This window comes from Heteronotia binoei, chromosome 18, assembly GCF_032191835.1.
Source record: "Heteronotia binoei isolate CCM8104 ecotype False Entrance Well chromosome 18, APGP_CSIRO_Hbin_v1, whole genome shotgun sequence".
NCBI classification, from domain to species: Eukaryota; Metazoa; Chordata; class Lepidosauria; order Squamata; family Gekkonidae; genus Heteronotia; species Heteronotia binoei.
In genome coordinates this window covers 40,812,159-40,824,607 of record NC_083240.1, presented here as the reverse complement: position 1 = coordinate 40,824,607, position 12,449 = coordinate 40,812,159, and the positions used below count along the sequence as shown (strand labels likewise).

The following is a 12,449-nucleotide window of genomic DNA, read 5'->3' as shown; positions in this document are numbered from 1 at the left end:
GCCCCCAATGCGGGGGTGGAAGGCTGAGATGGCTGCCAGGTGAACCTTCAGTGAAGAGTATGAGAGACCCGCCCTAGAGAGCGTTAGGGTATAGGTTAGCACCTGGGATATGGTGGCGCAGCTAGGGTCGAAGTTGTGTTGTGAGGCATAGTGAGAGAAACGCTTCCACTTAAGTAGATAGGATTTTCTAGTGGATGGCTTCCTAGAATTCACTAGGACCTGGCGGACCTCAGGGGGAAACTCTAGAAACTGATCCTCCAGGCTGTCAATTTGAGTGATGCCGGGTTGTGATGCAGGACCTTGCCGTTCTGTTGGGAGAGGAGGTCCTGTGCTTGAGGAAGTAGGAGGAATGTATTGTTGGACAGAAGCAGCAAGGTTGTAAACCATGGCTGGCGGGGCCACCATGGGGTTATTAGAATGCAATTCGTGCGGTCTACTTGAATCTTCTGTAGAACTCTGGTGATAAGTGGAATGGGAGGAAAGAGGTAGTGGAATGCTCCCTTCCACGTTTGGAGGAAGGCGTCCCCTTTGGAGAGTTGAGACGGAGGACCCCTCATGTAGAAGTGGATGCATTGGGCATTTGACGGTGAAGCAAATACATCTACTTTCGGGGTCCCGAAGATGCTGAAGATCTGTCGGATGTATTTGCTGTTGATGGACCACTCGTGGTTGTTGGTCGAGTGGCGGCTCAGGGCATCTGCCTGGGTGTTTTCGGTTCCTGGTAGGTGAACAGCCGTGAGGAAGATGCCCTGGCTTATGCTCCAGTGCCACAACGCCAGGGCCCTCTTGCAGAGTCTGATGGAGGCGGTGCCTCCCTGCCTGTTGATGTAGAAGACCGTGGCGATGTTGTCGGAGGTGACCTGGACGTGCTGGTTCCTCAGCGATGGGAGGAAGGACCGTAAGGCCTTGTGCACTGCGAGGAGCTCTAAGCAGTTTATGTGGAGAGAGCGTTCGTAGTCTGACCACTGGCCCTGTACTGTGAGGGCTCCCAAGTGGGCTCCCCATCCCCACTTGGAGGCGTCTGTGGTGACAATCACCGAGGGGGGTGCCTGTTTGAACGGCATGCCCTTGCGGAGGTGACGTTCCATTGTCCACCACTTGAGGGATGTTATGATGTGTGGCGGGAGGGTGAGTAGCGTGGACTGGTGCTGTGTGTGCGGATGGAAGGTCCTGACGAACCACATCTGCAGGGGTCGCATGTGGAGCTTCGCGAAGCACAGAACTGCGGTGGTTGCTGCCATGAGGCCTAACATTCTCTGGAATGTGAGGGCTGTTTGAGATCGCTGGGCGATGATGGTGGTGGCCAGAGACTGTATACCGAGTACTCTGTCCTGAGGTAGGGAGGCCGTTTGAGAGACTGTGGAGATGTCTGCTCCTATAAACTGGATTCGCTGGGTAGGAACCAGTTTGGACTTTGATAGGTTGACTTGGAGGCCTAGGGTGGCCAGGAGAGAGAGGGTAGCGGAGACGTCCAGTTGCAGCTGTTCCTTTGAGTGTGCGACGATCAGCCAGTCGTCTATGTACGGGTAAATTGATATGTGTTGCTGACGTAGTGTGGCTGCTACCACTGCCATACACTTGGTGAAAACCCTCGGGGCTGTGGATAGGCCGAACGGGAGGGAGCAGAACTGGAAGTGCTGTTCCCCGATGGCGAACCTGAGAAACCTTCTGTGGCGGTGATTGATTGTGATGTGGAAATAGGCATCCTGAAGGTCTATGGACGCCATCCATGCTTGTTCTGGGATGAGCGGGAGGATTGCCTGGAGTGTGATCATACGGAATTTCTTGTAGGTTATGTGCAGGTTGAGTTTGCGGAGGTCGAGGATGGGGCGGAGTCCACCGTCCTTTTTTGGCACCAGGAAGTAACGGGAATAAAATCCGGTGCGATGGTATTGAGGTGGAACTGGTTCTATCGCGCCTTTGTGCAGCAAAGACGCGATTTCCGCCTGCAGGGGAGTGGACGGAGGTGTGGTGAGGAATCTGTGGTGTTTCGGAGTGGATGCGAATTCTATTAGGTAGCCCCTTTGAATGATGGCGAGGACCCAGGAGTCCGAAGTGATGTCTCTCCAGGCAGGGTAGAACGGTTGCAGACGAGTGTGTGTGGAAGGCTGCGGCTGATGGGGGGAAACTGGACGGCTCGGGGCAGGGTGGTCAAAGAGACGGTTTGGAAGTAGCTGCAGGTTTCTTGGCTGTTTGAGGGCGTCGGTGCTGAAAGGAGGGTTTAGATTGTGGTGGTTTGCGTCGCCATGGCTCCTGTTGTCTCGGGGACCTGGTTCCCTTATAATGGCCGGGCCTCCAGTTCCTGTGCCTGCTGAATTGGGTTGGATGTTGCGAGACTCCCAGTCGTTTCGCCCTCTTCCTGCCATCGTCTACCGATGTGAGAATGTCATCCGTAGTTGCATTGAATAAACCAAGGCCATCGAAGGGCAAATCCTCAACCTTGTACTTGATGTCAGGTTGAAGGGACGAGGATCTAAGCCAGGCGTGTCTGCGAAGGGCTATGGCTGAGGCCAAGGTTTTTGAGGAACACTGAGCAGCGTGACGAGCGGTGTTGATCTGCTGCTTGCTTACTCTGGCTAGCTCCTGCAAGGCATTGGTCGCTGATTTCTGGGATGCCTCAGGTAGAGATGGGATCAGTGTGTTAAGGAAGGTGGTCAAGTTGTAGGTGTATGCTGAGAAGCATGCCATGTAATTATGTATTTTAGTCGTGGCCGTTGTGAGGGAGTATATCTTCCTCCCAATGGTGTCGAGCTTTTTGCCTTCCCGTTCTGGGGGCACTGGGTGCCTGGTTTGTTTGGACTTCGACGAAGAATGGACAATGATCGAGTTCGGAGCCGGGTGTGTGAAAAGAAACTTCGAGTCCGGTGCGTGTATCTTATAAAGGGCTTCAACCCTTTTGGATGTTGGTGGTACCGATGCCGGTTTGTCCCATGCTTCCTTGAGCGTTTCCAGAAGGACAGGGAGCATGGGAAGAGAAGAGCTTGATGGTAGATCCGCATGAACTAGGTCGAATACGACGTCCGAAACTCTGGGCGCGTCGGTGTTGAGCTTCAGGTTCAGTGAGTTCGCCATATTCGAGACGAGGTCGAGGTATGACTTTGGGCCCTCTGACGGCGATAGTTCCGCTGGCTTTGCTATGTCGGAGTCCGGAGACTGTAGGTCCGAGCCCGAAGAGTGGTCGGAGTCGGAGAGTTCCTGCTCGGAGTCGTCCTCGGTTTCTTGGTGCGGGTCAGGCTGGGGTTGGAGGGGTGCCGGCTGTTTGTCAGGAACAGCGCGCACGGATTCGAGTGGTGAAGGGAGTTTCGGTTCGGCGCTACGGCGCGTGGGTTCGTCACGATGCCGAAGCAATGTGTCTAAATCAGGGTGATGTCTGCGTGGAGACACATCTCGGTAACGGGTTCGGTCTGGTCTGTCCATGCGGTCCCGGTACCGACGAGAGAGTCATGATAGCTGCGGTAGTGACGGTCTCTCGGGTCTGTGCGGTAGACCTCGTAGGACGGAGATCGTCGGTGCCGTCTTCGGTCCCGAGGGGACGGGGACCTGGACCTCGATGGGGAGTAATAATAGTATCTCTCCCTGCGGCGGCTGTGTGACCGTCGGCGACTGCGGGATCTTGGTCTGGTTGGAAGGACTCTAGGAGTCGAAGGCTCTCGGGTCAGAGCGTGGGCGTCCAGTGGTTGTGAGAGATCCACGAATTTACGAGGGTCGAGAGGACGGTGACTGCTGACGGATATAGGAGAGTGGGTCTCCAGTATCTGGTCCGGTGGAGAGTTCGATATCGATGGGGACTTAGATGAGATGCGCACGATTTCTAACGGTGTGACAGACGGTGTTGCCGTCGACTTCGATGTCGGAGTTTTCGGGATCGAACCCGAGCCGTCTGCGGTCGGGTTCGATGCCTTCTGTTTAGTTGCGGTCGAGCTCGTGGTCGGATTCGAACCCGAGTGTTGTCCGATTTGATCTGATGGCCGGGTCTTAGGCTTCTTGGAGCTTACATTGCCCGTCGGGTCCGCGTGGGCAGAATCGGAGCGGCGGCGCTTTCTGGTGTCATCCGACTTTTTGGTGTGCTTGCCAGACTTGGGCTTGCAGGGACCTTGAGTCACAGAAGCTGCCGACTGCGTCTCTCCCGCGAGAAGTGGGGAAGATGGCGCGAGTTGTTGTTGTCCGCCATGCGGCGTGGTCGGTCGGAGGGAGGTCTCCATAAGATGGCTCCTGAGCCTCGCGGCACGATTTTTGCGGGCCTGTTTGCCAAACTGGCTGCAGTGCACGCAGGAGTCTGTACGGTGAGTCTCTCCGAGGCAAAAAAGGCAAAGAGAGTGACCGTCGGACGAAGGGATTTTGGAAGCGCAGCGGGTGCAACGTTTAAAAGTTATTTTGTCCCTTCCTTCCATCCGCCCGGGGGGGGGGGGGAGGGAGAAGTCCGGAAAAATAGTAGAAGAGAGGTCTTTTTTTTTTTATACGATACCAAGGAGAAGGTGAAGATTGAAGCGAAGAATTGAAGCGAAGAGAAGGTGAACGTTGAAGATTGCAATGAAGAGTTGGAGATCAGCGAGGAAGGTGCGATCCGGTCGGCGGTAAGGAAGAAACTGAGTGGCTAGGCGCCTCCCCCTCGTCCAGGCATGCGCAGTGCCTGCCTCCTCCCCAGGACGAGTGGGAGGCGCGCCAGATCTGCGATCAAGATTGCTTTGAACTCTCCGAGGTTGGGACCAATCCTGCGGATTACCCATATGTGTGAATGCACAGAGACCACGAAGAAGATCCAAAAAGTTATTTTGTTTTAATTGTTTAGAATTCATTAAAAATAATTTTAAAAGTTTAATTGCAGCAACTATATATTTACAGACATCTAATGGGCTCATTTTCTGGAAAAAAAAAGATGCTGGAACTCTCAAGAGGGAAATGAAGGAGAAACAAACGTGTGCCCTTCATTGATTTTTAAAACCTTTTTAAAAATAATTTTGTTTCCATGAAGAGGTTCTGGAACGCTGCTTGCCTACATTCCCCCTGAAAAAAAGCCCATGTTATACCAAAATCCAGTAACAGAGTCATTAAATGATAGCTTGGAAAGCGAGCAGCCTTCTTATTCCGATGAGGATCCAGAAATATTCTCAGAGCTGAATAGATTACCCAGAAAAAGAAGAACAGAGTTTGAGACCAATGGCACCTTTAAGACCGACCAAGTTTTATTCACGGTATACACTTTCATGTGCAAGCAATAAACACAGAAGCTCATACTTTGAATAAAACTTGGTTGGTTTTAAAGGTGCCACTGGACTCAAACTTGGTTCTGTTGCTTCAGACCAACACGGCTGCCCTGCCTGAATCTACAAAAGACCTGGACGTGAATTTTAAGGGAATTCAAGGAGACGTTAGAGCAAATTAAACCTTTACCGGTGAGGAGGGGATGATAATAGATCCAAATGGAAAAACAAAAAGATTTGGTTTGATTTAGACTGGCACAGTATATAGCCCGATCTGGTCAGATCTCAGAAACTAAGCAGGGTTAGTACTTGGAAGAGACATCACCAAGGAGGACTTTGTAGAAGAAGGCAACAGCAAGCCACCTCTGCATAATCCCTTGCACTGAAACCTGTGTGGGTTGCTGTAAAGTTGGCTTCGACTTGACAGCGGCGTACACCCACCCACACCCACAGAGCTCCAGCCAGCCACATGGAGGAATGGAGCACGCCAACATGAATTTTTCTCCACACACATCCTCCTGAGATTCCGTGAGACATTAGCCACAACACTCCCAAGCCTACCTTGGCTGCTACCAATTCGCTTTTTCTAGTTTTAAAAGACAGAAGCAGAGATGCTGCTTTGGCCAATACCAGTTTCGGATAGAGTGAAATCTTCTAAGGTATCTGAAAACTGAACTCTTTTAGGAAGAGGGGAAGCAAAGAAAGAAAAACAACAACAGAGTATCAAAGATTTCAGGTTTTCACGGCTGGCATCATCATTAGGGTTTGTAGAATCTTTCGGGATCAAGTGCCGTGTTCTACTGGAGAAAGTTTTCCTTCCAGACGTTTCGTTCTCAACTGCGGAGAACATCCTCAGTGGCGTTGCAGCCGGAGCAGGCGCTCTGACCTTCTTGGCTGCTGTGCGTTGAGAGCACTTGATCCCGAAAGATTCTACAAACCCTAACAACAGAGTACCTCAATGGGCATCCCACCGTGACAGTTAGCGGTGTGAGCATGCAGCCGATACACAGGAATTCATACCGATTGAAAGGAGGAAAACGGAGGTCAGAGATGGAGGTGCCAACCAACCCACTGCTTAAATGCACCCAAAGACCCCAGGAAGTCGATCGTAAATGTCCTAGAAATTTGCTCCAAGCTAGGCAAGGACTTTGATTCTGGCATCGTGGTACCTCCATCAAAGCCTGAAGAGGCAAGAGCAGGTAAGGACGGTGAGATGCTAAAGAGATGCTAGTGGTCCAAGGCAGGAAACCCAAAGGACTCCCTCCCCCATCCCCCAAACTGACCCAGGCTATGGACACCCATTAAGTACAGCAGACAAAGAGGGTGAGCCGCAGGCCACAAACCGCCACAAACTTCTCTCGCCCAAGCCCCAGTGAATGTGACAGCTATGGAAAAGCAGTGCAGTTCATGTCACAGGGCCTTGTAGCTGGGTAGGAAAAGTCCGGCAGGTACTCATTTGCATGTCAGGCCACGCCCACGCCCAGATGCCAAGCTAGCCGGAACGAGGCTCCTGCGCATCCCTGCTCAAAAAAAGCCCCGCTTGGGACCTGCTGCCCAAGGAAAACTCACAGAGAACGTCTCATGGGTTTGATTTTTAAAACTGTTGCTCCCTCCCCAGTCTTCACAGTGTCACAAAGGTCAGACGTGCCAAATTTGTTGACTCGGGGCCTCCAAGCTTATTTTTAATTCATACAGGACTGCACTGGGACACCCCTTTTCCTCCTGCTCTTTGCATGGGGACATTCCGTTTACCGATTTTGCATGCTACTGTTTCCTTCAGGGTGGGGGTTAAGATATGCAGATGACATGGGCCCCGGGATTAGGAAATTAACATTATTCCGGATATAGGAGCTATGTGTTTACTGTGTACGTCTTGGCTTTATTTCCTGTTCACAACAGTCGAATAAATTCTCAGCTTCTAAAAACAAAGTTTGAATCACTTCCTAACACTTGTCAGGCAAGGGGGGGGGGGGGGGGAGGATATTTCTTCTCCCTTCTAAAACAGGAACGGGTTTATCCGTGAACAAGGAGGAACAATTTTCGAAGGAAACAACACCCTGGCAACAGACAGACCCATCCTTTTGCTGATGGTTGTTCTTTCGGCATTTTGTAATCTATTCCACATTCTAGGAGCGAGTCACTTCAGCACAAGGGAATGTTTCACCCCCAGCCAGACACGATGTACGTCTAAGCATCGACTATTCATTTATTTGGTGAACCAGAGCCAGGAGCTCAGGCTTGCAGTCATTTGGCTAGCCCTGCCGCAGAACCACAATAAGAATCCCATTCAGCGGCACAACCATTGCCAAACGGGGGCTACAACCTTGTGTGGGATGCTGGAGGGATGGTCCTTAGCTTAGAGCAGGCGTCTCCAGTGTGGTGCCAACGGATGGTACGGTGCCCACCAACACCTTTCCTGGTGCCCACCGAGTGCTGTGTTTTCAAGAAGTGGGTGGGGCCAGGCGGGGCTTTTGCCCAGCAAGACTTCTGATTGGCTACTGGAGATGTGGTTGGCTGTGCAGATTTTTAAAAATGTTCCTTTGGCAGCAGCTACAACTACAGCACAAGGATCTACTTTGTGTTACTGAAGTTAAGCTGCAGCAACTATTTTGTGACTGGCTCCGCCTCCTTCAGCCGCCATTTTGTAGCTGCGCCCACCATGCTGTGTTAGAATTCCAAATGTGACCACAGGCTTAAAAAAGTTTGGGGACATTAGACAGACCCATAGAGAAGGAGGAGTCCCATCAACTGTTACGATGAGAAGAGGAGGAGGAGACTGGATTTATACCCCGCTCTTCACTCGGAGTCTCAGAGTGTCTTATAATCCCCTTCCCTTCCTCTCCTCTCCTCACAGGTAGGTGAGGTAGGTGGGGCGGAGAGAGGTAGGTGGGGCTGAGAGAGCTCTGAGAAAACTGCTCTTGAGAGAACAGCTCTGAGAGAACTGGGACTGGAGGCTAGTAATGAGTAATTTGTATTCTCTCTCTTTTTGATGTTGTTTGCATTCATTTTTATTGAGCCCTTCGCATGCTTCTTTGTGTGCATTATATCACCGCAGTAGCCATTTCACTCAAAGAATACTTATTCCCATGCTAACTGGAAAGCCAGGGTGGTACAGTGGACTAGCACTGGACTAGGACAGGGGTGGACAAACTGCAGCTCGAGAGTCATATGTGGTTCTTTCACACAGATTGTGTGGCTCTCAAAGCCCCCACCGCCCTATTGGCCGGCTTGGAGAAAGCATTTAAAGTTAAAGTTGCTTTCTTGCCACCTCTCTCCCGCCCTCCATCAATTTGCCTTCCTTCCTTCCTTCCTTCCTTCCTTCCTTCCTTCCCTCCCTCCCTCCCGCTCTTGAACATCTGATGTTCAAGTCTCATGGTTCTCGAACAAGTTTATTCTATGTGGCTCTTAGATTAAGCAAGTTTGGCCGACCCTGGACTAGGATCTGAGAAACCCAGGTTCGAATCCCCATCCTGGCATGGAAGCTTGTTCAGTGGCTCGGGCCAGTCATCCATCTCAGCCTAACCAAAGGTTAAAACGGAGGAGGAGGAGAATAATCTCCCTCCTAACATCTCCTGCGCTTTCTGTTGCTAGTCAAACACACCTCTCCATGTTAAAATGCAGGGTAGCGTGTGTGCTGCAAGAATGCAATACCCACTGAGGCATAAGACTCAGCTTCCCTAGCATCTTGGCTTGCTTCTAATTATGGTACTCGGCCCTGCCCCCCCCCAACTGGTGTTTTTATGAACAGCCCCAAAGAGAGATGAGCAGAATCAAAGGTGAGCTTTCAAGTGACCAAATGCAGAATTTTAAAATTGCGCAGAACAAATCATGCATTCAAATCAATGTAACAGAACACAGATTTTAGGGTGTTTTTTTTTTTTTTAAAGCCCTGAATATGCCCCCCTTTCCCCCTTTGACTATAAACTCTCTGGGCAAGGGTGGGTGGCATTGGCCTGAATAAGCGCCCCTCCCCACCTTCCCAGTGCCCGACACTGTAAATCATTGGCATTGAACAAATGTTTATAGCAATATTTCACAACTGAACAGGGAGAAGCAGCTATAGAATTACTCACCCGATTAGAGACACCATCTGTTCCACTATATGTTTGCTGAACGTTATAATCACAAAAAGTTTCTGTAGGAAGGAAAACATCAGTCAGAGAGACACTGATCCAAAGGGGAAGCGGGGACAATGCAGTGCCGTAACCTGTGACCCTGTGCAATCAATCAGCCTCTTGCGCCTGGGTGTGTTTTCATCATCACTTTAGAGCTCAACCTCTCTGGTGGAATTTTTAGGCAGCAGACAGGATTCTCTGGGGGTCTTCCCCTCCAGGCCACTGGCTAGGCCCAGCCCTTCCGACTCCAGCATGGCTGCCGTATCGTGAGCCTTCAGCCTTTGCCCTGGTGGGACCTGGGACTTCCCTTCCAATCTAGGGGCAAACTAAAACACACACCTGCTGCTGAAAATGAAAGCCATGCGTCGAAGCTCCCTCCTTCTATAACATCCGGCAGAACACCCAGTGAGGTTGCAAAGGACAAGGAAACGCACAACATTGATGTTGGCAAAGGATAAGTTCTGCTAGGCCAGGCGTCCCCAACCTTTCTCGGCCTGCAGAGTGGCGGTTGCAACAACAAAATGGCTGCCACAAGAAGAAGATGATATTGGGCTTATATCCCGCCCTCCACTCCGAATCTCAGAGCAGTCACAATCTCCTTTAACCTCCCCCAAAACAGACACCCTGTGAGGTGGGTGGGGCTGAGAGAGCTCTGACAGAAGCTGCCCTTTCAAGGACTGTTCTGTGAGAGAGCTATGGCTGACCCAAGGCCATTCCAGCAGCTGCAAGTGGAGGAGTGGGGAATCAAACCCGTATGGGAGAACGTCCATCTGCGCACGTAACCACTACATCAAACTAGCTCTCGCAACCACAAAATGTCAGGGAGTGAATTAATAAATAGCTCTCATTGTCACTCTTCAACATTTTAGGCAGAAACTCCATTTAGCATAGCCAATCGCAAGTCCTTCTGGGCACAAGCCCCAACCGGCCCCACCCACTTTCTAACAACACTGGGTGGACACTGGGAAAGGTATTACAGAGCCCACAATAGGGATCCTTGTAATAGACGTTATGGATGGACTGAGGGAAGCTAGACACATACGGCAGCTGTATCCATGAAACATTACACCATACATTGGCCTTTTATTCCATCCCAAACCAACGATGAAAAAGTTATTCCATTATTTTTTTTTTTTAAAGAACACCCTCTATTTCATAACGGTTTCCATTTTCTCTTCAGGCCTGGTTCCAAGCATTTATGAAATCTCAGACCAGTGGTTACCAGAAGACTGAAGATCGCTTGAAAACATCAATCCTGTCGAGGGAAAAACAAACTGATGCCCTGGAAGACCCACTAATTTATGGCACGGCTTGAACCGCCCCACCCGCCATGAAACCCATTGATCTTTCAAAGCTACCAAGCTTGGCTTTTTATTCATTGAGCATTTTAAGGACTAAAATCTGCCCAGGGCAGGGAAGTCAGAGGGTTTCCACAGCAAGCTGCCTGTGTGAAAAGACTGCGCTTAAAAGGGTAGATAGGTAATTACACAAAACACATCACAGGGCACAGAAAGCTATAAGGGCGAGGCTACAGCCCCTCCGATACCATCCAGTTTTCTACGCAGAGGGTGTTTTAGACAAGGAGGGGGTATTCAAAGGGGGAGGTATAAAATGAGACCGATCAAGACACAGGGCTGACACCTGACGAGCTTTTCCTCCAGAGATCCCCTAAAGATGGGTAACCAAGTTTTGATCACTCTCTGTCTGTGTGTGTGTGCTTAAATCCCCATTTCCTGCTTTTTAGAAGGAGCGTAGCGCAAGGAGCAGGAGAAAAACAAGCTAAAAATGGAAAATAGTGTTTCAGTGACAGATATGACCACAAGAAGATTAGCTCCCATAAATCAAGGTTGGGCAATTCAGTGGCTTGGGACACCTCTCAGTCTGCCCCCCTCCCCCTGTGTTTCCATGACTTATAATGGGATGAATGGACCCATGTAGGGTAATTTGGATACAACATGGGGCGGGGGATGGAGATTTACACCATAAAGTGTGAGGGCATGCCTCAGATGCCGGTCATGGACAAGATACACACAGGGGACAAACCAACCAAGCACAGATTTTGCCCGTTCTATCCCTGGAAGACAACTCGTGTGTGTGGAAAAAATGGCCAGCCCTATGCTTATGTTTTGTTCAGAAGACAACTCTGCTTCAAATTTCCACAATTCCTAGTCCTATCATATTGCTTATTAAACGTATCATCCTACTGACTGCTTTTTCAAAATATATATTTTTATTTTAACATATAGATGAAAGAGTACAGAAAAAAGGAGAAAGGGGTATAAAATAATCGTTAATCATCAAAAGTTTTTACATTTATAGAGGACAAATTCTAATGTATAAAACGTAGATATTTCTCTTCTCAGTTCAGTCACCTAAATTCTATGCTATTGCCCGCTTTGATTTACACTCTGTAATACGCTTAGAGTTTCAGTAAGAAAAGAGGATGACAAATAACAGAAAGACCAGCTTTTCGAACTTTCCTCTGGGCTTTTAGAAACGTTAATGACAAACGGTGGCACGGCCCCTCCCCCATTGTAGGGTCTTCATTAAGGGACTCTGCCTATTCTGATTTGCCTGAATTTGGGACTGCTGAATTTTCGCGGATTTTCCCCATTTTTCCAAGTCAAATCTACCAACTTCTTTTCTTATTGTCAGTTTTCAGAAGAAACTGACGTTATGTTATTGAGGATTTACATGATGAATTGTCTTTTTTTCAGGGGGGAGGGTTACTTTTAGATTATTGCAGTTGTTTCACTATTTTATTATTTATGGGATTACTGAAAGCTGCCTCAGGAGCACGTTTGTTAAATAAACACAGGAAAAGCTCTTCTCAAGCAAGTGAGAATGATGTGTGTGTGTGGGGGTGTGTGAATGGATATGCTGGGGTGACGCCAGGTCATGCCTGGATGCTAGACAAGCATCACCTATCCAGCATCTCCCTCAGTCAAACTTCCTTCTCTCTCCAGGGAATTCAGGTGTGTTACCACAACTTCTGGCTGGCCCCTCTGCAAATGGTAGAAGTACCAAATCAACCCACCTGCAAATATGAGGGGGGGGGAGGCAGTGGGCGACTGGCCAGGGTGTCAGCTTGCCCAATGGCAAGTGGGTCCCTGATGAAGTGGGTCTCCTTAAA

At 49.7% G+C, this 12,449-nt stretch overlaps 1 protein-coding gene across 2 annotated transcripts in view; it reads right to left on the bottom strand.

Moving 5' to 3' along the window:
- The window catches only part of VMP1 (vacuole membrane protein 1), a 189,134-nt gene that overhangs the window by 29,034 nt on the left and 147,651 nt on the right, over nucleotides 1–12,449 (bottom strand). For both annotated transcript variants that reach the window (XM_060259219.1, XM_060259220.1), the window contains exon 10: nucleotides 9,275–9,336. In XM_060259219.1, coding sequence (XP_060115202.1) covers nucleotides 9,275–9,336 — 62 coding nt within the window. The remainder of the gene's footprint in view (nucleotides 1–9,274; nucleotides 9,337–12,449) is intronic.